Raw genomic sequence first — 21,597 nt, forward strand, 5'->3', positions numbered from 1 at the left:
TTTAGTTCAAAGTATTGGGCCACATGGTGGACGAGTGGTTAGCATTTAGGCCACACAGTCAGGAGATCTGGGTTTGATTCTCCACTTGGGTATATTTGTGTGGAGTTTGCATGTTCTCCCTGTGCGTGAGTGGGTTTTTTGTGGGTATTCCAGTTTCATCCCACATTCCAAAAACATGCTAGGTTAATTGCCGACTCCAAATTGTCCATAGGTATGAATGTGAGTGTGAATGGTTGTTTGTCTATATGTGCCCTGTGATTGGCTGGCGACCAGTCCATGCTGTAAAAATAATAATAATACATTTTATTTCAAAGTGCCTTTCAGGACACCCAAGGTCGCTGTACAGAAGATATAAAAACACCAATATAAACCCCGCCACTTGCCCACAGACAGCTGGGATAGGCTCCAGCATACCCGCAACCCCAGTGAGGATAAGCGGCATAGAAAATGAATGGATGGTTCAAAGTAGTAAGGCAGTGGCTCACACATATCATCATAATTTCATTCCCAGTATGCTGTCTTAAATTGTTAAGCAGACACTCAAATTAAAAACACAATTAATTAAAATATTGTTGGATTAATGTTTACATAGTTCATTTGTTCCCCTGGACATAAACATTTGGTGCTATTAAGTCACCTTTTTCATCAGCTACCACAGACAGCGCATCCATCAGTGTAAGAACAACATCATTTTTATGTTCCTCATTCTGAAGTCATTTTCTTTTTCATGTCCTCTGCAAGACAGGAAGGCGTTTGTGCTAAATCCCAATCCATGTATCAATGATACTTACTGCAGCTTATCAGTCGTATCATCACAGAATTCGCCAACCTTGACCTCACTCATCCGAGCATGACCAGAGTGACAGGACATCTTCATATAGACATCAGCAGCTTCCCGGCTTCATTGTCTATTTGAACTCATCATTGTTCAGGAAGAGGAAGAGTCTGCGGAGCTTCCTCCAGGTTTCTGTTGACGTCCACATTCTGCAGCATAACCACAATCTTGTTTACTCATTTTAACTGATGTTATCATGACCAGTGATGGGAATAACGGCGTTACTAACGCTGTTACTTTTTTTCAGTAATGGGTAATCTAACTAATTACTTTTATTGTCAGCGTAACGCCGTTACCATTTTTTACTACACGTTACTGAAGCCGCCTAAAAATATATCACTTCATAACTAATCTGCAGCGCAGTGAGTGTGAGAGTCTTGTAGAGTGACAATGGAGGGGGTGAGATAACCACATAAGCAATGAGGATTGGCTCAGATTTTAGTAAAATTGCGTCTTCAGCCAATCAGAGAACTTAAGTGGGCGGGTGTTTAGAGCACATAAGCAATGAGGATTGGCTCAGATTTTAGTGAAATTGCGTCTTCAGCCAATCAGAGAACTTAAGTGGGCGGGTGTTTAGAGCACATAAGCAATGAGGATTGGCTCAGGTTTTAGTAAGATTCCGTCTTCAGCCAATCAGAGAACTTAAGTGGGCGGGTGTTTGGAGCTTGGGCGGGTGTTTAAAGCACATCCAAACAGCGTTTGCGAAATGGAAGTACAGACACTACTTTAACCTCGTTGATGTCAAAGGTAAAATTATTATTATTACTATTATTATTATTAAACTATTATTATTATTATTATGTCCCCGAAAAAAAACTTTGTCCACGTCTTGTGTGAGCAACTCAAACCCACAGAGACACCTGTCGACTGGTAACTAGCTACTTTTGTAGCGGAGTAACTCAGTTAGTAACTCCTTTATATCTAATTAGTGGTGGTTTATGGTGCAGTTTGGGGTCCTAAAAAGCTTACTTTTTTCTACTACTACAACCAAAATAATCAATATTATTAGCCAGAAAGGAGGCATACTGTTTCTATTTCTATAAATATAGAAACTTACCCCCGGGCTTTTCTCTGTGTGTGTTGACTGCCTCAATATTGAGGTAAAAGGACTCAGTTTGACACCCTACAATGGAGAGAGGAACACAGTGGAGAGTGTATCTCAACAGACATGTCTACAAACGGTGACTTACCATAGGCTATTGGAGTGAGTTTGAGCACCGTGTGAAGAGGGCATCTAAGATACGGGAGCTCATCTTCAGAGAGGGAGCAAAAGAAGACGGATTATAAAGAAATTATATCCTTGTCGTAAACAAAATGTGTACCTGCGGGTTTGTCTAAAAAATAGGCCAGGAGGCAACGCATGACAGCTTGGTGGCAGATGACTAGAACATTCTCCTGCCTTTCCAGCTCCATTATGACTGGTTCCAGGCGATGGACAAGGTCCTCGTAGGACTGGTTAATGGAGGTAAGTCGGATTGGGGTCAGTTACTCAAGTGTGAGTAATGTACGCCCCCTTATATTGACTGGCAGCACTTACCTCACCCTTTGGGTAACGGTACCGAAACTTGTCCTGGTCTCTCATTGCAAACTCATCTGGAAACCTATGCTGAATCTCCTCATATGTTAATTCCTCACATACGCCCTGCATGGAAAAAACAATATTTTAACTATAGCTATTTCAATATTTCAGTTCACGGTAGTGAAGGTAGCTTACAGCGTCTATCTCATTGAGAGCCTTCCACTGCTCGTATTGGACCTCCAGTGCCTGTGCAGTCTGGATGGTCCTTTTCATGTGGCTGGTCCACACCTTCAGATCATTGATTGCCTGACTCTGGATGAAGTTCCTCAAAGCAGCAGCATACTGCAGACAAGAAGTCAACCTTTTGAATAACGACCTCTCATTTTTTTTTCAGTGTGGTTTACCTACTTCATGTCCCCTGGTGGACAAACCCGAGTCTCCGCCGATGCGACCTAAAAGATTGAGTTCACTCTCCCCGTGGCGACTCAAGTAGATGGATCTTGGTGCAACGTGGATGTTCATGAGGTAGTAGACGATCCTGCTTTGGATGTGGTCCTGCACTCGATTCACCAGGTACCTTTTTCCCACTTCATAGATTTTAATATAGGAGAGCTTTCTAACAGATGGAAAACAAACCTTAAGGCATGTTTGTTAAAAATATTAATCAGTGCATCCAGTCTGTCTCCTGGCTCAACACCTGTCTTTCTCATCATCGATGGGAACGTAGCTGGACTTGTAACACGCGATACGCTGGAGAAAGTCTTCCATGGCTTCTTCCATGCTACGATTCACATAATCCGGACTGCCAAATTTCACTTGCTGCAAAGGTCAGAACAGTGTAGTTATTTATTGTTGGAGAGTTAATGGCACATATGTCTTTCTCACCTTGACATTCTCTGCTATGATATCTGGGTCATCACAGATTGACTCCACAAAGAAAACCTGCAAATAAGGAATGTACAGTCATTTGCAATGACACACACACCGTCTTGCAGAGCATCTGGCCTGGACTTGTGCTGAATTATTTGACCTTGTTTGCAGTTTAAACTGAACAGACCAATCTGTCTTTTGTTGTGGGACATACTGTATTTGAAGTGTGGTGTATGTTTTAGTGTTACATGCGTCCACTTGCCTTGTATCCTCTCTCCTTGGCAAAACTAATGATGACCGCCCTTCTCTCCCTGGTGGTGTTTGTGGCATCAAAAACCTGAGTGAGACACGTGTCGTAAATAGCACAGCTATTACATATTTCATAGGCCCTGTGGAAATACATCACAGGAGTATCTCAATAAAGTACACATTTCTGCAAGCATTTTTAGACCTATACCTTCTATCTATCTATCTATCTATCTATCTATCTATCTATCTATCTATCTATCTATCTATCTATCTATCTATCTATCTATCTATCTATCTATCTATCTATCTATCTATCTATCTATCTATCTATCTATCTATCTATCTATCTATCTATCTATCTATCTATCTATCTATCTATCTATCTATCTATCTATCTATCTATCTATCTATCTATCTATCTATCTATCTATCTATCTATCTATCTATCTATCTATCTATCTATCTATCTATCTATCTATCTATCTATCTATCTATCTATCTATCTATCTATCTATCTATCTATCTATCTATCTATCTATCTATCTATCTATCTATCTATCTATCTATCTATCTATCTATCTATCTATCTATCTATCTATCTATCTATCTATCTATCTATCTACGTATCTATCTATCTATCTATCTATCTATCTATCTATCTATCTATCTATCTATCTATCTATCTATCTATCTATCTATCTATCTATCTATCTATCTATCCATTCTTCCATCCTTCCTTCCTTCCTTCCTTCCTTCCTTCCTTCCTTCCTTCCCTCCTTCCATCCATCCATCCATCCATCCATCCTTCCTTCCTTCCTTCCTTCCCTCCTTCCCTCCCTCCCTCCCTCCTTCCTTCCTTCCTTCCTTCCTTCCTTCCTTCCTTCCTTCCTTCCTTCCTTCCTTCCTTCCTTGCCTCCTTCCCTCCCTCCTTCCTTCCTTCCTTCCCTCCTTCCCTCCTTCCTTCCTTCCTTCCTTCCTTCCTTCCTTCCTTCCTTCCATCCATCCATCCTTCCCTCCTTCCCTCCTTCCCTCCTTCCCTCCTTCCCTCCTTCCCTCCTTCCCTCCTTCCCTCCTTCCCTCCTTCCATCCATCCATCCATCCTTCCTTCCTTCCTTCCTTTTTTCCCTCCTTCCCTCCTTCCTTCCCTCCTCCCCTCTCTCCCTCCCTCCCTCCTTCCTTCCTTCCTTCCTTCCTTCCTTCCTTCCATGATACAACAGCAGACCATAATAACTTTATATTAGTGGTATGACCAATTTAAATTGACGTTGCATGGCCACTAGAGGGCAGAGCAGACAAGATTGTGAACCCAAAACCATATTGTCTTCCCTTCATTCTAATATATGCTTTCTGTGTCTCTCCACTCTTATGTAGATGAAGGCACGATGAAAAGTACTATGGGTCTGTGAATGTAAGCAGAGACGTTGACAATTTTATATAGGTTCTCTACTCTAAATGGACATTCATCTAAAGAATGGCTAATCTAGCCTCTTCATTAAGTTGTGATGTTTGAAGGGTCCTCCCACTGACCGCCACTTGTCCGTGCTCCAATGTGAAGTAGGTAGCAACATCTCTGAGGGCAGCGGCTGCACAGGCCCTGCAGAGTCATGTAAAGTCATTCCACAACATCTAATGGGCTCATGAAGTACCTTTTACAACATGTCGTCCTTACTTGCGGATACTCATGGCCTCCTCGTTGTCAGGTTTAAAGAACTCAAAGCTCTCATAGGTTTTCACGGCCTGTCTGCGGTACTGGCCGACGTTAAATGCTGGTGGGAATGTGAAGCAATAAGTAAGGACAGACTTCAAAGTACTCGCTTGTATTTTTTTATCAGGATTTTTTTTGTGTCATGTGTACTTTTGGTAGGTACTCCGATCCAGTTCAGGTAGCGTGTGAGCTTCTTGGAAATGTAGGTCTTCCCTCTGGCTGGCAGGCCCACCATGACGATCATTGTTGGAGAGTTGCAGACTTGTGGCACTGATGCTAGAAACAAATAAACAAACAAAAAAAACACACACTTTTAGTTATTTAAGTAGTTATTTGTTGTGTTGTTTGCTTGTTTGTGGCTACACTTTTTTAGCACAGAAAACCCGACGTTATATACAAAATAAACAGTGCAATAACACTTATCATCAAAGTGAACTTTTGCCACATTCCTGATCAGCACATTGAGGCAGCGGCTTCCATGCACGCAGATGGTTACAATTGAGGGAAACAGAAGAGCAGAATCTCAAAGTAGGGACACAACAGGACAAATCCAAGGGCTTTGTGGAGACAGTTTTACTGCAACACACCAGAGTGTAAATTCTATCTCATTTCATGTGTCAAAAGTTTTATTTGCATAATAAAATGTGCAGCTGCAGCTTTGTCGCTTGTCTTGATAAAATAGTGGTACAATTTATCATAATTATGATCAAAATGTCTGTACAAATGAATAAATATGTCTATTTTCCGCATTGGATCATGAGGCGTTGTTTCATCACATGTGATGACCTAAAATAAACTGTTGAAAGATGTTGAAAACTTTCTTACAATACATAATCCACTATTTATAAGGTGGCTGCAGACATTTATGCTGCCAATGTAGCAGACCTAGCTCTAGTCCTAATCTATAGTCTGGCTGGCATGGCATCAACACTGTCTGTATCATGTAAGTACAGGACTAAAAGCGTTGATGGTGAAGATTCAATGTGTTTACATACAGGACGACTATGCTAACAGTGTCTAGTGCCTCCTACGTAGTATATAACCCAGTGTCTGTGTGAGCTTTTTCTCTTGTATGGTTAACGCCAGGGCTGCACGGTGGCCTCACAGCTAGGACACCCAAGTTCGATTCCGCCATCGGCCATCTCTGTGCTGAGTTTGCATGTTCTCCCCGTGCACGTGTGGGCTTTCTCCGAGTACTCTAGGTTAATTGGCGACTCCAAATTGTCCATAGGTATGAATGTGAGTGTGAATGGTTGTTTGTCTATATGTGCCCTGTGATTGGCTGGCCACCAGTCCAGGGCGTACCCCGCCTCTCGCCCGAAGACAGGAAAAAGCGGTAGAAAATGAATGAATGAATGAATGAATGGTTAACGCAAGGGCTGCACTGTGGCCTCACAGCTCGGAGACCCAAGTTCGATTCCGCCCTCGGCCATCTCTGTGCTGAGTTTGCATGTTCTCCCCGTGCATGCGTGGGTTTTCTCCGAGTACTCCGGTTTCCTCCCACATTCCAAAAACATGCTAGGTTAATTGGCGACTCCAAATTGTCCATAGGTATGAATGTGAGTGTGAATGGTTGTTTGTCTATATGTGCCCTGTGATTGGCTGGCAGGGTGTACCCGCCTCTCGCCCGAAGACAGCTGGGATAGGCTCCAGCACCCCGGCGACCTTGTGAGGATAAGCGGTGCAAAATGAATGAGTGCGGAGTGTGTCTGAAATTTGTTTTGCAAAGACTGCATGGTTGCTCAGACTAAGAGTGCAGTCAGGTCTGAAGTGAACAGGCCATCATTTTTGCCTCACATAGAAACAACAATGGCAGACAAAACCATTGTTGCACTTTGCACCATGAGTTGTAGACAATATTGTTATGAGTCATGCATCCTTGTGTTCATGATTAGCTGGAATATTCTTAAGAATTTATATACAGTATATTCTTATGATATGGTATTTATACATAGGAGTGATTTGTTATTGTTGCATAGAGCCTTGGAAGAAACTTGTTTATCGAACTATTATGAACACACTGCTGGTTTGGATGCGAGACTACTGCTAATTATTCCACATCTTCCACTGTGGAATAATCATTACTCTGCAATGACAGTTCATGTCTAATCTCACCTGTGCTGTCACACCTCCTGCGTCTCGTACTATATTCCCGCGGCGGAAGCTCCATTGTTTCAGCTGAAGTCCAGTGTAATTGCACCACCACCACCACGCAGCCTGTGACAAAATAAGTGATGCTTTTTTTAAAGACACACGGAACGCCCCCCTGCCTAAGTATTTGCGACCCATTCCCACACCCACCCTCTCACAGCCTTCTTTTCATGACACATGGACATATGATAGCAGCACACAGGGGATGTCCTTTAATGTGTGCCAGGGCTGAAGTTCATAACACACACACACGCATACACACACACACACACACACACACGAGGGACAGTAAGCATGCACAGGGTGGGTCCTTACAAGTGCAAAGGTCATATTTAAGATGTGTTTACCAGCAACGGTTCAACTCCAATCACATTCAATCACACACACGTACTAGCATAGCGTCTTTGTATGTGTTCAATGCAATGTTGTTTTTGCACCACGTTAAAATAACTATTTTTAGACCAAATAAACATTAATTAATACAGTATGTCTTCCTATAATCTCCCTCACACACGGTTTGCTCCACTCTACAAGAGGCACTCGAATGTTTGTTTTGAAGTTGCAGGTTTTTGTGACGTCTTGAAGGAAAACCCTCCCTGACGGAAATACCTCTGACTTGCCTCTAGGGAGGGCCACCGCAAAAAAAAAAACTTTAAAAAGCTGCAAATGGTTGAATTTTATTTGAACATACATGAAGTTACAATGGAATACACCACATGATTTAATTCACAGTTCCACATAACCAAAAGGAGTAGGAAGAAGCAAATCTCCCCCATCTGTTTCAATTGCAATACATTTATTCACTTCCTGTATTCCAGATGTGATTTTTTTTAATACATAAAGAAGTGTAAGGTAGTAGTGTAACCACATAGTGATGTCTTCTTCTTCTTCTATATCTTTGGGCTTTTCCCTCCAGGGGGTCACCACAGCAAATCAATCTCCTCCATCCAACCTTGTCTTCTGGAGCTGTCTCTCTCACACCAACTACCCTCATGTCCTCCTTCACTACATCCATAAAACTCCTCTTTGGACACAGCATCCTTCTACTAATATATTCACTATCTCTCCTCTGGACATGTCCCAACCATCTCAGTATGGCCTCTCTGAGTTTATCTCCAAGGCCTCTAACATGTAATGTCCATCTGATGTACTTGTTCCTGATCCTATCCATCCTGGTCACTCCCAATGAGAACCTCAGCATCCTCATCTCTGCTACCTCCAGTTCTGCTTCCTGTCTTTTCCTCAGTGGCAATGTCTCTAGACCAAACAACATGGCTGATCTCACTAATGATTAATTTTCATTTTCGATCGGCCACCAATTGGTATCACCTGGAGGATTATGGTTACACCGATGAGAAATATAAAAACATTTCAAGATATCAGACCAATACCAATCACTATTTCCTTTTCCTATTTACAGCACAAAGGTCAGATGGAGGTTGTTTTGTCTTTAAATGTAATTAACTGCTTCCTCGCCGATATTGGATTGTTTTTTTACTGACAAAACAAATGGAGAAGAATGTCAACGTGACCTCCACGACCTTTTTTCGAAATGCAGTGGGACAAAAAAATAGGACGAAAGAGCTGTCTAACAGATGCCCCCCTTCTATGTCACATTACTCAACATGGATACGTGTTGTCCTTTGTGTACTTAGTATGCTTATCTGGACCTATGGACCTATGAGAAGTCCACCTAAACCTGATTAGCCGCTGTAAATGTGGACCATGAGAGTTGTGGTTTGTCATTAATGCACTACTTTTTTTTTTTTGGTAGATTGCAGTGTTGCAGAGGTCACATGATTGAAATCCTCCATTGTTCAAGTTTTGGAAAATGATATCCAGATGTTTGGGGCCGAGAGGAAGCATGTGCAGTAAAAAAAAAAAACAAAAAACAGGGGAGTTTGAACAAACAGGCAGGCAAAACATCAGAGCACTTCAGTTGGTGAGGAGTTATACATTTACTTACATTTGCAGCCCAGAGGTTGATCGGAACACTCTGGATTCTTTTTTTTTTCGCTGGAGGCTCACGAGACCTGAGGTGAGGATCTGCTTTGCTCACAACATGTGAATCTAAAGTAAGTTTGGTTTCTGATGTAAGTGAAGTACTCTGCGTTAATTGACTTGCTTGCTTTTACATCCTAGATAGACAGCTAGATAGATCACCCCATGTCAGTGCTTCTCAAACACTGGGGCAGGGATCCCCCTTGGGGGATGCGATGAACTGTCGAAAGAGGCAGGGAGTACTTTCAATATTAGTGCAGACCTGCCAAAATGTCTAAATTTATCATACTCAACATGCAATACGACTCTTGAATACCTTGCATGCTTCACAGCTCTCATTATAACCATCTACGTATCTATCTATGTAGATATATATATATACTATATGTAGTATTATGTGCTTTGCATTAATGTAGTATTAGTATGACATTAACAGCTGCTATGCACCCGGAGGCTGGGGCAGGGTCACGGGTGGCTTGAGGTTAGATAGTCTAAGGCTGAATCCCATCACGACCCTGGTAGGAGGTTGAGAAAACAAACATGTGATTACACACATTTACGCAACCATTTTATCATTTTTTATAATATATAAAAAACCTTAAATTAAGAAAAATACTCTTAAAACCTAAAAATTATTATATATAAAATTCTATTAAAAAATATAATATTATATATAAAAAATAATATTTACATTTAGGGCTGCACGGTGACCAAGTGACTTCTGACCGAGTATTCGATTCTGCATGTCTCTTTGTGGAGTTTGCATGTGTGTTTTTTCTCCGGGTACGCCAGTTTCCTCTCACATTGGCAACACCAAATTGTCCATTGGTATGACACAGACAGCTGGGATAGGCTCCAGCATACCGCTGTGATCCTAGTGAGGATAAGCAGCATAGAAAATGGATGGATTGACATTCATTCATTCATTCATTCATTCATTCCTTTTCTACCGCTTATCCTCACAAGGGTCGCGGAGGGTGCTGGAGCCTATCCCAGCTGTCTTTGACTACACCCTGGACTGGTGGCCAGCCAATCACAGGGCACATATAGACAAACAACCATTCACACTCACATTCATAATTATGGACAATTTGGAGAAGACACAGGGAGGACATGCAAACTCCACACAGAGATGGCCGTGAGTGGAATTGAACTCAGGTTTTCTAGCTGTGAGGCCTGCTCGCTAACCACTCCCACACCGTGCAGCCTTGGATATTTACATTTATTAATTCATTCATTCATTTTCTACCGCTTTTCCTCACAAGGGTCGCGGAGGGTGCTGGAGCCTATCCCAGCTGTCTTTGACTACACCCTGGACTGGTGGCCAGCCAATCACAGGGCACATATAGACAAACAACCATTCACACTCACATTCATACCTATGGACAATTTGGAGAAGACACAGGGAGGACATGCAAACTCCACACAGAGATGGCCGTGAGTGGAATTGAACTCAGGTCTTCTAGCTGTGAGGCCTGCTCGCTAACCACTCCCACACCGTGCAGCCTTGGATATTTACATTTATTCATTCATTCATTCATTCATTTTCTACCGCTTTTCCTCACGAGGGTCGCGGGGGGTGCTGGAGCCTATCCCAGCTGTCTTTGAGTACACCCTAGACTGGTGGCCAGCCAATCACAGGGCACATATAGACAAACAACCATTCACACTCACATTCATACCTATGGACAATTTGGAGAAGACACAGGGAGGACATGCAAACTCCACACAGAGATGGCCGTGAGTGGAATTGAACTCAGGTTTTCTAGCTGTGAGGCCTGCTCGCTAACCACTCCACCACCGTGCAGCCTTGGATATTTACATTTAAATAAATAAAAATAAGTACTAATTTCGGCTGCGCGGCTACCAGTCCAGGGTGTACTGGGATAGGCTCCAGCACCCCCGCGATCCTTGTGAAGATAAATGGTAGAAAATGAATGAATGAATGAAAGTACTAATTACTAAAAATTATTAATTTAATTTGTAAAAAAAAGGTATGTTGGTTGCTGAAATGTGTGTTATCACTTGTAAACATGATATATGTAAACAGTATATGAATATAGTAGGCGTTGATATAATTTTGGACTTTGATAAGCAATCTGTAGCATCAGGACATCAGGTCATCTCGGCCATTTTATTATCTACAAATTTATTCAACATGATGTGTGTGTGTCTCCTCTTCAGTAATGGCGTCATATACAACCCTGGCGTTCCTCCTGGTGTTTTTAGTGACGCTGCTCCCCTCATGTCGGGGAGGGAAAATTCTGGTCTACCCCTTTGATGGAAGTCACTGGATCAACATGAAAATTCTGGTGGAGGCTCTTCATTCTCAAGGACATGAAATCACAGTGCTGCGTACCTCCACCAGCTGGTACGTCTCTGAGAAGTCACCTTACTACACCTCCATCACCGTCATGCTGGAGCAGTCTCAGAACATCGAGAGCCAGAGCTTCATGACGTCTTTCCTGGAAAGGTCCATCGAGATCAGACGACATAGAGGCTCGCTTTGGGGCTTTGTGGAGTTCTACAGGAACCTCTTTGGCTTTATTGGAGAGAACCAAATGGTTGTGGCTCAATTGGTGGTCAACATTTTTGAGAATAAAACTCTCATCAAGGAGCTGAATGAGACAGGATATGATGTTTTCTTGATGGATCCGGCCTTTCCAGCAGGAGTGCTCCTGGCTCACTATCTGAACCTCCCCATGGTCTTTAACGTACGCTGGCTTTTCAACGGAGAGGCTCACTTTGCCATCGCTCCATCTCCTCTGTCCTACATACCCGAGCTCTTCTCAAAGTACACCGATAAAATGGATTTGTTTCAAAGAATGAACAACATCATCTACCACGCCGCTCTGCTTTACATGCACTACTTTGTCGCCAATCCGCCAATACAGGCTGTGTGCGATCGGTATTTCGGAGGCGACGTCAGCGCCATGTCTCTTGTACAAGGAGCTGATATCTGGCTGATGAGGGTTGACTTCACATTTGAGTACCCACGACCCACCATGCCCAATGTGGTCTACATCGGAGGCTTTCAGGGCAAGCCGTCCAAACCTCTGCCGGCAGATTTGGAAGACTTTGTGCAGAGTTCCGGCGAACACGGCGTTGTCGTCATGACGTTAGGAACGCTACTGGGTGATCTGGGTCCTGAAATATCGGAGATCATCGCATCTGCTTTTGCAAAGCTCCCTCAGAAAGTTGTGTGGAGACATCTCGGAAAGAAGCCTGCCACTCTCGGGAACAACACCTTGCTGGTGGATTGGATGCCTCAGAACGACTTACTGGGCCACCCTAAGACCAAAGCCTTTGTTACACACGGGGGTACGAACGGCATATACGAAGCCATCTACCACAGCGTCCCAATTCTGGGCGTTCCTCTGATCTTTGACCAGGATGATAACATGGTCCGGATGAAGGCCAAGGGAGTCGCCGAGATTGTTGAAGTGACGACACTGGATGTGGAGTCTTTCTCGAGTTCCCTGAGGAATGTTCTGGATCCGCAGAAGCCTTACAAACAGAATATGATCAAACTATCCCAGCTGCATCACGACAAACCCATGAAACCCATTGACACCGCCGTCTTCTGGATAGAGTACGTGATGAGGCATAAGGGGGCTCCGCATCTGCGCACAGAATCCTATAAGTTGCCGTGGTATGTCTATCACTGTCTGGATGTCTTTGCTGTTTTGGGAATCTTCTGTCTTCTCGTCGCTGCGTCTATTTGGATTTCGTGTAGATGGCTCTGTAAGCGCCTAACCAGGTCCAAGAAGTCCAAAATAAAATCCAAGAGACAATAGAATAGAGAGAGAGGTCTAACAAAAAACAGCAGCTGCAGTATTTACCAGAGGTTTGGACTCAGGTCTTGGACTTGGGTCACACAAGTTAGACTCAAGCCAGACTGGAGTCACACTTTTGACGACTTTGGACTCGACTTGACAATATCAAAGACTTGCAATTTGACTTGGACATCAATGACTTGGGATGTAAGTCAGAATTTAGTCTCAGGACTTGAAAATACTTAAGATTGATAAAATGTGTCCCCCATTCCCCAAGTCCCCAAGTCCCCAAGTATTATGTAATTCCCAGCAAGACAACATATTTTCCATTTGAATCCGCCTCGTCTATTAGCATCCAATCAGGTTTAAGAACAATCAACAAATGCGTGGATTACATTTCTGTGCTGAATCCGCAACCCTTAGCCCCCCTCCCTGTCGTCTTACCCCTTAAAACCTCGAGCCAAGGGAAAGAAGGCACTAAGAAAAGGGACACCACTTGATTCTTATTACATCATCACTCATAAACACCTACTGGCTGTGTCATAGACAAATATGGACAATTCATTCATTAATTTTCTACCGCTTATAAGGACTCGAAAGTTGACTTCAGACTTTACTCGACCTGTCTTGACTTGCGACGTGAGGCAGGGGTACGAACAATTGAAGTGGTACATTTGGGATTCTGATATCGTAATCCGAATTAATGTGAAGTCATCTTGTATTTGTAATTGTTTTACACGGTTCAATAAAGACTTATTTCTTTCTGATTCTGAACCACCCCGTAGGAAGCCGAGATTGTAGTTGCAATGTGCATCTCGGGCGCTAGATGTCGCCAGATACTACTCACTCATTGTGGCGCCATCGCTCCGTGTTCATAAGGTCATCATCCATTTTCGAGAAGTTTGGAGCACAAGGACGCTTATGAGACATCATAAGCATATCATTAATATCATTATTATCATAAGAATGTATTTGAATACTATAGAGCCTATAATATTAAGTAAAAAACAAAGCATAAACACAAAAGTCTTAGCAAAATGCATGCCGTTTAAACAATGTCACAATAATGTTCAGCATAAACATGAAAGTAAGAAACTATTATTTACAGAAAAGAAGCAAAAGTGCAACATCATTGAAGCAGTGTTACAAACAAAACTGCCTTAGAGTCATTCTGGGGGACATACACAAGTATGCCAGTCAAAGTATTTTTTTTAGAATTGAATTATTACAAATGCCCTCAAAGGATAAACATATTTGTTGTCTAAGCAGCTCAATTTTCAGGTTTTTGACATAGCAATAAAATACAAAATGTCTTCACTATTTACTGAATTCATTTGTCTGGATCAGTGCTTCTCAAATAGTGGGGGGCGGGGAACTGTCAGGGGGAGGCACGAGATGCTTCCATTTCAATGCAGACCTACCAACCTACCAACATGTACTTGCTTGCTTGTATGCGCTCCATTTGGGTTCATTTAGTTTTTAAGCTCAGTCTGTACAGTACAGATAAATGAATAATTATTATCAGTATTTCAAAATTTCAGTGAGCCATGACTTGAATATACAAGTTTAAATCTACCAAATTAAAGATTTGTGTTTGCAAGTGTGAAAACACAATATTTAGAAAATCTAATAAAAACCCAAACCCCGGTGTCGAGCCTGTCCTCAGGTTGAGTTCTCATTATGAGTGACGTCTTTTATCCGACATCGGATGTGATGGGACAATTATTACAAAAACATACATGCCGGTTCATACGGTTACATTAAATAGTGGTTGCTGGTTGCATTGAAATGTGCCTGACACTCTGAAAAAAACCTGTCTGTGAGCTTCTGGTGACGTGTCTGCACTGTGCGCCTGTCAGCCAATTTACCACTGCGCAGTGTGCGCTTCGCCTGCGCCAAGAATAAACCGGGTTGGATCTGGCGAGCTTTCGGCGCATCTTTGGCATGCTGTTTTGTCTCGAAATTGTCACTGAATATTGCCAAGCTGAATATGTGGACACCTCCTGGTGCGCCACCACGCCCACCTTGACACAGTCCAGTCTACCAAATTACCATATTGGCTGCGCACATTGGTGCGCTGGACCAAATTACCACTGCGTGGGCTGCGCCGTGAAATTAGAGCCCTGTGAGTTATGTCAAAGTTCAGTGAAGTCCTGTTGTTACCAAGGCGATGAGTCAGGGTCTGTATCCCCAAAGAGCAGGGTTTCTGAACGGGGCGTAGGGGCAGTTGCTATGGCAGACACATGAGTGGATCATCATCACAGCCCGATGTAGAAGCCTGCCGGTGGAGCAGCGGAAGGTCACCTCGGCCGTGGAGGTTTGGTAAGGTGTACAGCAGCGGGAGTCGGTGCAGCGTCCGCAGTAGCGCAGCTGGTAGGCCCGTGTGCTATAGCAGCCCTGGTGAACAAGTCGAATGGGCCCCTGTGATGTGTAGCTGGCCGTACACTGGCCCTGCTGTCCCTGCTGGGGAAACCAGCGACCAATCACAACACTTAAATAAGGAATCATACTCTTATCCAATTGAAATGTAGAACCATGATTCTAGCTAACAGATCCTCACATAACAAGTGAAAAAACACAACTCACCGTGGGTCTGCTTGGCAAGGGAAGTTGTGAATGGCAGGGCCGCACTTTACAAAGACGAGTCTCCATTTGTAGCCTGCAGGCTGGATTCTGATTGGAGACGCGTGTGGAGATCCCGGCCCCACAGCTCTGGGAGCAGGCGCTCCACTGGGTGCTCAGCTCGGTACAGGTGGAGGCAGCTGGGACCAGGGATGGTGGCCACTGCTCGTTTGGTTTCATGGCTGGAGAGGACAAGAAGCTAAATGATAGGTCGGGAATCAGGAAGTCTGGTGTCTTTAGGAAATGTAAACAAATGTGGCTTTCCAGTACGAGGCATTGCTAGCAAGTAAACAGAGGAGCAGAGCTTGGGCGAAGACACAGAGTTTCCATATAAGGAAGTCCGCCCCTCTGTGATGTCACAAAGGGATAGTTTTACCACGCCTTCTGAAACCAAGCATTTTGAACCATCCCAATCTTCCTTCAGGGCTCATTTCTTAAATGCTCAAACCTTTTTATCTGAAACTTTGACATCGTTTAACACGAGAAAAAAACATGCTAACTACATTTATAGGTCAGAAAAGCGGAAAAAGCGTAATAGGTCCCCTTTAACACCATGTTGCCATATTTTTGAGTTATACTTTCCCTTGCCATCAGCACTGGCAGAAAAAACTGTTTTTAGACTGTCCAAAACATGTGTTTGGCCCTGTAACTCCAAATGCAGTGAAACTCATTCTACTAATAAAATGATTTAAACGGTTTCAAGAGCCTGAAAGAATGCTTTCATCTTTCATTAAACTCAACTTCATCAAGGAAGTGACTCACTTTCAGCACTTTAAAAGTCACCATGATTGGTGTTAGGGTTAGGGGTTAGGGTTAGGGTTTGGGGTTAGGGGTTAGGGGTTAGGGGGTTGGGGTTAGGATTAGGGGTTAGGGTTAGGTTTTGGGGTTAGAGTTTGGGGTTAGGGTTCGGGTTTGGGGTTAGGGTTTGGGGTTAGGAGTTAGGATTTGGGGTTAGGGTTTGGGGCTAGGGTTTAGGGTTAGGGTTAGGGGTTAGGGGTTAGGGCTAGGGGTTAGGGTTTGGGGTTAGGGTTTGGGGTTAGGATTAGGGGTTAGGGTTTGGGGTTAGGGTTTGGGGTTAGGGGTTGGGGTTAGGGTTTGGGGTTAGGGTTAGGGGTTAGGATTTGGGGTTAGGGTTTGGGGCTAGGGTTTAGGGTTAGGGGTTAGGATTTGGGGTTAGCGTTTGGGGCTAGGGTTTAGGGTTAGGGTTAGGGTTTGGGGTTATGGTTAGGGGTTAGTGTTTGGGTTAGGGGTTAGGGTTAGGGCTAGGGTTTGGGGTTAGGGGTTTGGGGTTAGGGGTTAGGGTTAGGGTTATGGTTCAGGCTAGGGTTGGGGTTAGGGTCACAAACGCAACCGGTCATCCCCATGTTGGACTATTACAAACTCTAAAGACTTGGAGTGGATTGGCTAGTTAGGTTTCTTCCAAAACTAACACGCATATAAGTCGAACATCAGCTGATCATGAGGTACCATGTGGGTAATATTCAAGGACAAAATGTTCTGTTGCTATTCCTTTAATGTTGTTGGACACTGTTTGGACTTGTACGTGTTTTTTGGAGTGGATTTGTTTCACTTCTCCGTTTCACTCACCCACCCAGCCACACACACACACACACAATGTGCTACGATAATAGCTTCAAACGTTTAATTTCTACACAGCTGGTTGTTGCTATGAAATGCTATTAAAAGGAAAATGTTTGGCTCTTTCCAAAGAAACGTGGCTTATATTTGTCCAGACACACCCCATTATAACGTACAAATGGTCTAGTAAAAACTTCCAGACATGACCGCCAGTGACAAAGCTCATGTGTCATGCGGCCATATGGAGCTGCAATCAACTGAGGTACCGTCGTTTATATGTGGGAGGAGAAATGACAACACCACACTCATGCAGCATGGGAAATATGCTTGGAATTATGCTCATGGAATACCTTGATATTGTGGAAAGTATGCTAATTCCTTTTCCGTGGGCAGTGTTACATAAGTAGAGGTCTACCACCTGCTTCTTACAATGGAAGGCAGTGGCTCGGATTACCGTAAAGACCACAGGTAGAACTCCCGCCCCCAACCCAAAAGATTCACATTTGCACAAACCTCAGCTATGTGAAACATGACAGTACCAATGCCCCCCCCCCCTAATGTGTTTACCTGTGATGGCATCCTGAAGGATAGAGTTCTCCAGGTTCTCACACACCCATTCCTTGCAGCACTTCCCAGGTAGATGGATATGCTGTGGATGGGGACAGTCCGGTGTGGGGAGACGTACGTTCAAGGGACAAGCGGACACGCAGCTCACGCCTCCTCCTCTGCAGTGGCAGTAGACATCGCACGAGGGCTGAAAGGACTGGCCATCTTGGTAGCTGATTCCGTTGACTTCGCAGACCAGATCCTCCTGACCTGAGGGGGGCACACAGAGCAGGACCAGTCATGTTGGATCAGGATGGGAATGGATTAGCCGAGAAAAATGGGAGTGGCGGGGACACTGGAATGGCTGTCCTTGCAGGAGAAAGCTTGTGAACTGTGGCGTCTGCGTGTTGGCTCTGCAATCTATCATATAGCATCATTAAGGACAAAATGTCAACAGAAGCCCGGGAATTACAACGTTTTGGACTTTGAGGTAATGGGCTGTCAGCATCGCTGAGCAGACTCTAAACATGAACTGTCTTCGTGTAGGTCCATCACTCTGTGTGTGATCTCCTCTGTGATGTGACCTCCTACATACACCAATAAATATGTAGACTTAGGGCCACAGTGGGAGTCAATCTGGACCGTGAGGACACACGCAGCCTGGCCACGGAGATGAGAGATGAGTGGAGCTGTAATGTGTCAGGCATTCACAATCCATTCCCCCCCTTGACGTACCGTTAAATACCGGTCCTAATCGTTATTATTAACGTGATCTGAAAAGATTAAGTACAAGGAGAATGAGATCCTGAGAACCATCAAAGGTTCTGTCAAATTTGACGACGACAGAGCATGAATACAGGTGCATCATGCCTGGATTAGCCTGCTGCTGTGTTTAATGTGACTTTCAGGAACAAAGGTGGTCTACATGGTGACGTACAGCATTCTGGCTTCTGATGCGCAGTCCAGTGGGCCCTGTGCATTTAAAGACAATGAGAAGCGTTCATTTGGTTGGTAAATATTTCCTTTCCCTCTTTGACACTTGTGACGGTGGGAGGATTGGAGGCGTGGGTGCGCCGCACTGCGCCGGACTGCCTTGCTCACGAAAAATTTTAATCAAAATTGTGTTGCCGCTGTCTGTTCACAGTGTCCGAGTCTTACTGTAAGTTTGTTTTATTTTCCAAAAGACAAAGGTTTTAAGAATACAACAAACGATGCAGCGAATGAGAGAATGAGGACGCTCACCTCACTTTCTGTTCTTTGCAATTTTCATTTCACTGAAAACTGCTATGAAGGAACACCTTTCTAAGAAGTATTTGGCTTGAAAGTACTGTATAAGCGCATGGATGTTATTCCTGATGTTACTTTGAACTTCACTACGTCTTGGTGGACACATAGCTTTTTGAGAGTATCACCCAGTATAGAAGACACACTCACCGACACACTCCCCAGGGCCTCCGGGGAAGCTGGCACTGTAGTCGCACTTCAGCCCCTTCTGGGTGTCACACGGGAACTTTTGGTTGCACGGCTCGCCCTCCTGCCTCACGCACACCCGGCAGCACTGGCAGCCATCCAGTACCAGGGGGACTCCCGGGGGACATTGTGGGACGGGACGAGGACAAAGACAAGGCCGATCACAGAGCTGACACAACACCTGTTGGAACAACAAGAAGCGGTAAGTACAATACGTTTACAGTAAACCTCGGATATATCGGACTCGGATATATCGGAAATTCGCTCACAACGGACAGATAAAAAAGAACCGATTTTTCTGTAATGCATTTCCAATAAAAATTCATTGCATATATCGGATGGCCGCATCGTTATGCTAATCTTGTTGATGTCACTGGTTATTGTCTTTCTCCTGGCTCCAGATTTAGGACAAATATAAAAGTGAGTGACGTCAATAATACTAGCACAGCAGGGAATGAGATCTTAACCCAGGGGTGGGCAAACTACGGCCCGGGGGCCACATCCGGCCCGCCAAGTGTTTGAATACGCCCCGCCCAATCTTTCCAAAGTATTTCATTTAAACTCAACATACAACCTGGCATCATGGCCTGAGCCAACCTTTTGATGGTTGTATCAATTTCGTTGTTTGACATGGTCTGTTGTTTACAAAGTGCTCCTGAAAAAAGAGACACAAGCACATAATAATAATAAAAATAATAATTATTATATTATTATTATAACTATTATGATTATTATATTTATTATATTAATGCTAATTATTATATTAATTATATATAATAATATTGTTATATTTGCATATTTTACATAATAATAATATAATAATAATTATTTTAATTTTATTTTAATTATTATAATATTTTATTATTTTTAAAATATTTAAATATAAAATAATAAATAATAATAGCAGATTGCATGACAATTTTACAGATACAATAATATCAGGTTGACTGTTACGTGTAAAATATATAGTCTGCCCCCCCCCCCCCACCCCCCCCCCCCCCGGGAAATTTTGTTATATCAATGCGGCCCGCGAGTCAAAAAGTTTGCCCACCCCTGAGCCCCTGAACCCCAGACCATTTCCTATATGGCAGTAAGTTAGACTTTCGGTTCTATGGTCATCGTCACATTTTCCTCACTGATACCATTTTGTGAGGTACATTGGAAACATAGTCAAGGAAGTGCCTTTTTATAACGGATAAAATCCGATTTACGCATATACCGGATATAAATCCGATATATGCGTAAAACTGACATTTTCCGGTATATGCATATAACGGATTTCGCTTATATCGGACAAAACCAGTGGGAACAATTGAATCCGATATATCCGAGGTTTACTGTATTTGCGTACTTTTTTTTTTATAATTTTCAAGAGCATCTTGACATAATGACAACAGTTTACCATATTTGTTTCATGCATTGTCAGAAAATATTCATTTGTGTTATTTGATTATCTTTCAGTTCATTTTCATCACCGACAGGTCAATCAATAAGATATTACATGTTAGTTTCTATTAGATACATTTACGGTTTGTAGTGAAAAAACAGTTTCAAAAGCACCAAACGTTAACTTGGAAAATCAAAGTAGAAGTCACCTGTGAGGCCCCAGCAAGCAGCAGCAGGGCCAAAGCTACCACACGGTCACACGGCGGTCGGTCCATGATGGCGAGCCCCGTCTGTCTCGTCCACCTCTGGTCTGGCTGACATTTATAAAGTCTGCACTCTGATGTCACGCCGCACTGACTACCGTGTAAACAGCCGCTGGAGCAGCATCAGAAATGTTTCACATTCCTCCTCCCCGCTGCCTATTTCCACTTCCACACACCCACCCTTCCAAGTCCACTCCGGCAGCTCCCCCTTTTTTTTTTTTTCCTTTCCTCCGTCTCTTTTCCAGCCGTGTGATGTTCCAGGTTTACACAGCTTAACACGAGCCGAGGGGAGACACGCTTGTCTTCAAGTCGAGGGTGTGGCGACGATTCCGTTTTAATTGGTGGGATTTCATAACGCGGATGTTTTTACACCAGTCGGTCGCACAGTTTCCACTATTCCATTCCTCAAGTCAGCCAGACGTAAACGAGATTTAATCCGTCTCTTCCGTCTGGTTTCCATGGCGTTATGGCAGCACGTGTGAGGCTGCTGGGAAATCTAATCATCTCTTCTATTGTGAGGAGAAAACAAACCAGATGGAAGCTGGAAAGCAAACAGCATCACCAGCAGACAAAAGAGGAATCCTAAAAAGCAAAATATTGGTTTATTAAGTCTCTGTGAGGACTTA

At 43.5% G+C, this 21,597-nt stretch overlaps 2 protein-coding genes across 4 annotated transcripts in view; one reads left to right on the forward strand and one right to left on the reverse strand.

The window, feature by feature from the left end:
- The window catches only part of LOC131104951 (UDP-glucuronosyltransferase 2A2-like), a 28,213-nt gene extending 11,750 nt beyond the window's left edge, over positions 1-16,463 (forward strand). The window contains exons 2-4 of one of the 2 annotated variants that reach the window (XM_058052674.1): positions 2,749-2,927; positions 9,104-9,367; positions 11,515-16,463. In XM_058052674.1, the coding sequence (XP_057908657.1) occupies positions 11,517-13,127 (1,611 nt within the window). In that variant the 5' untranslated portion in view covers positions 2,749-2,927; positions 9,104-9,367; positions 11,515-11,516 and the 3' untranslated portion in view covers positions 13,128-16,463. Of the gene's footprint in view, positions 1-2,748; positions 2,928-6,972; positions 9,405-11,514 lie in introns of those variants that run through there. The other variant, XM_058052673.1, reaches the window with a different exon arrangement.
- ccn5 (cellular communication network factor 5) lies at positions 14,134-21,152 on the reverse strand. 2 transcript variants are annotated; one of them, XM_058052678.1, is made up of 5 exons: positions 20,918-21,152; positions 19,287-19,503; positions 17,874-18,122; positions 15,693-15,910; positions 14,134-15,566 (listed from the first exon to the last, which is right to left on the reverse strand). In XM_058052678.1, the coding sequence occupies exons 1-5, from the start codon at positions 20,981-20,983 to the stop codon at positions 15,282-15,284; spliced, it is 1,035 nt and encodes a 344-aa protein (XP_057908661.1). In that variant the 5' UTR covers positions 20,984-21,152; the 3' UTR covers positions 14,134-15,281. The 2 variants fall into 2 exon arrangements, with proteins under 2 accessions (XP_057908661.1, XP_057908660.1); XM_058052677.1 differs by having other exon boundaries at positions 14,134-15,569; positions 20,918-21,148.
- Positions 21,153-21,597: the final 445 nt, after the last annotated feature.

Source organism: Doryrhamphus excisus, chromosome 16 (assembly GCF_030265055.1).
Source record: "Doryrhamphus excisus isolate RoL2022-K1 chromosome 16, RoL_Dexc_1.0, whole genome shotgun sequence".
NCBI lineage: Eukaryota > Metazoa > Chordata > Actinopteri > Syngnathiformes > Syngnathidae > Doryrhamphus > Doryrhamphus excisus.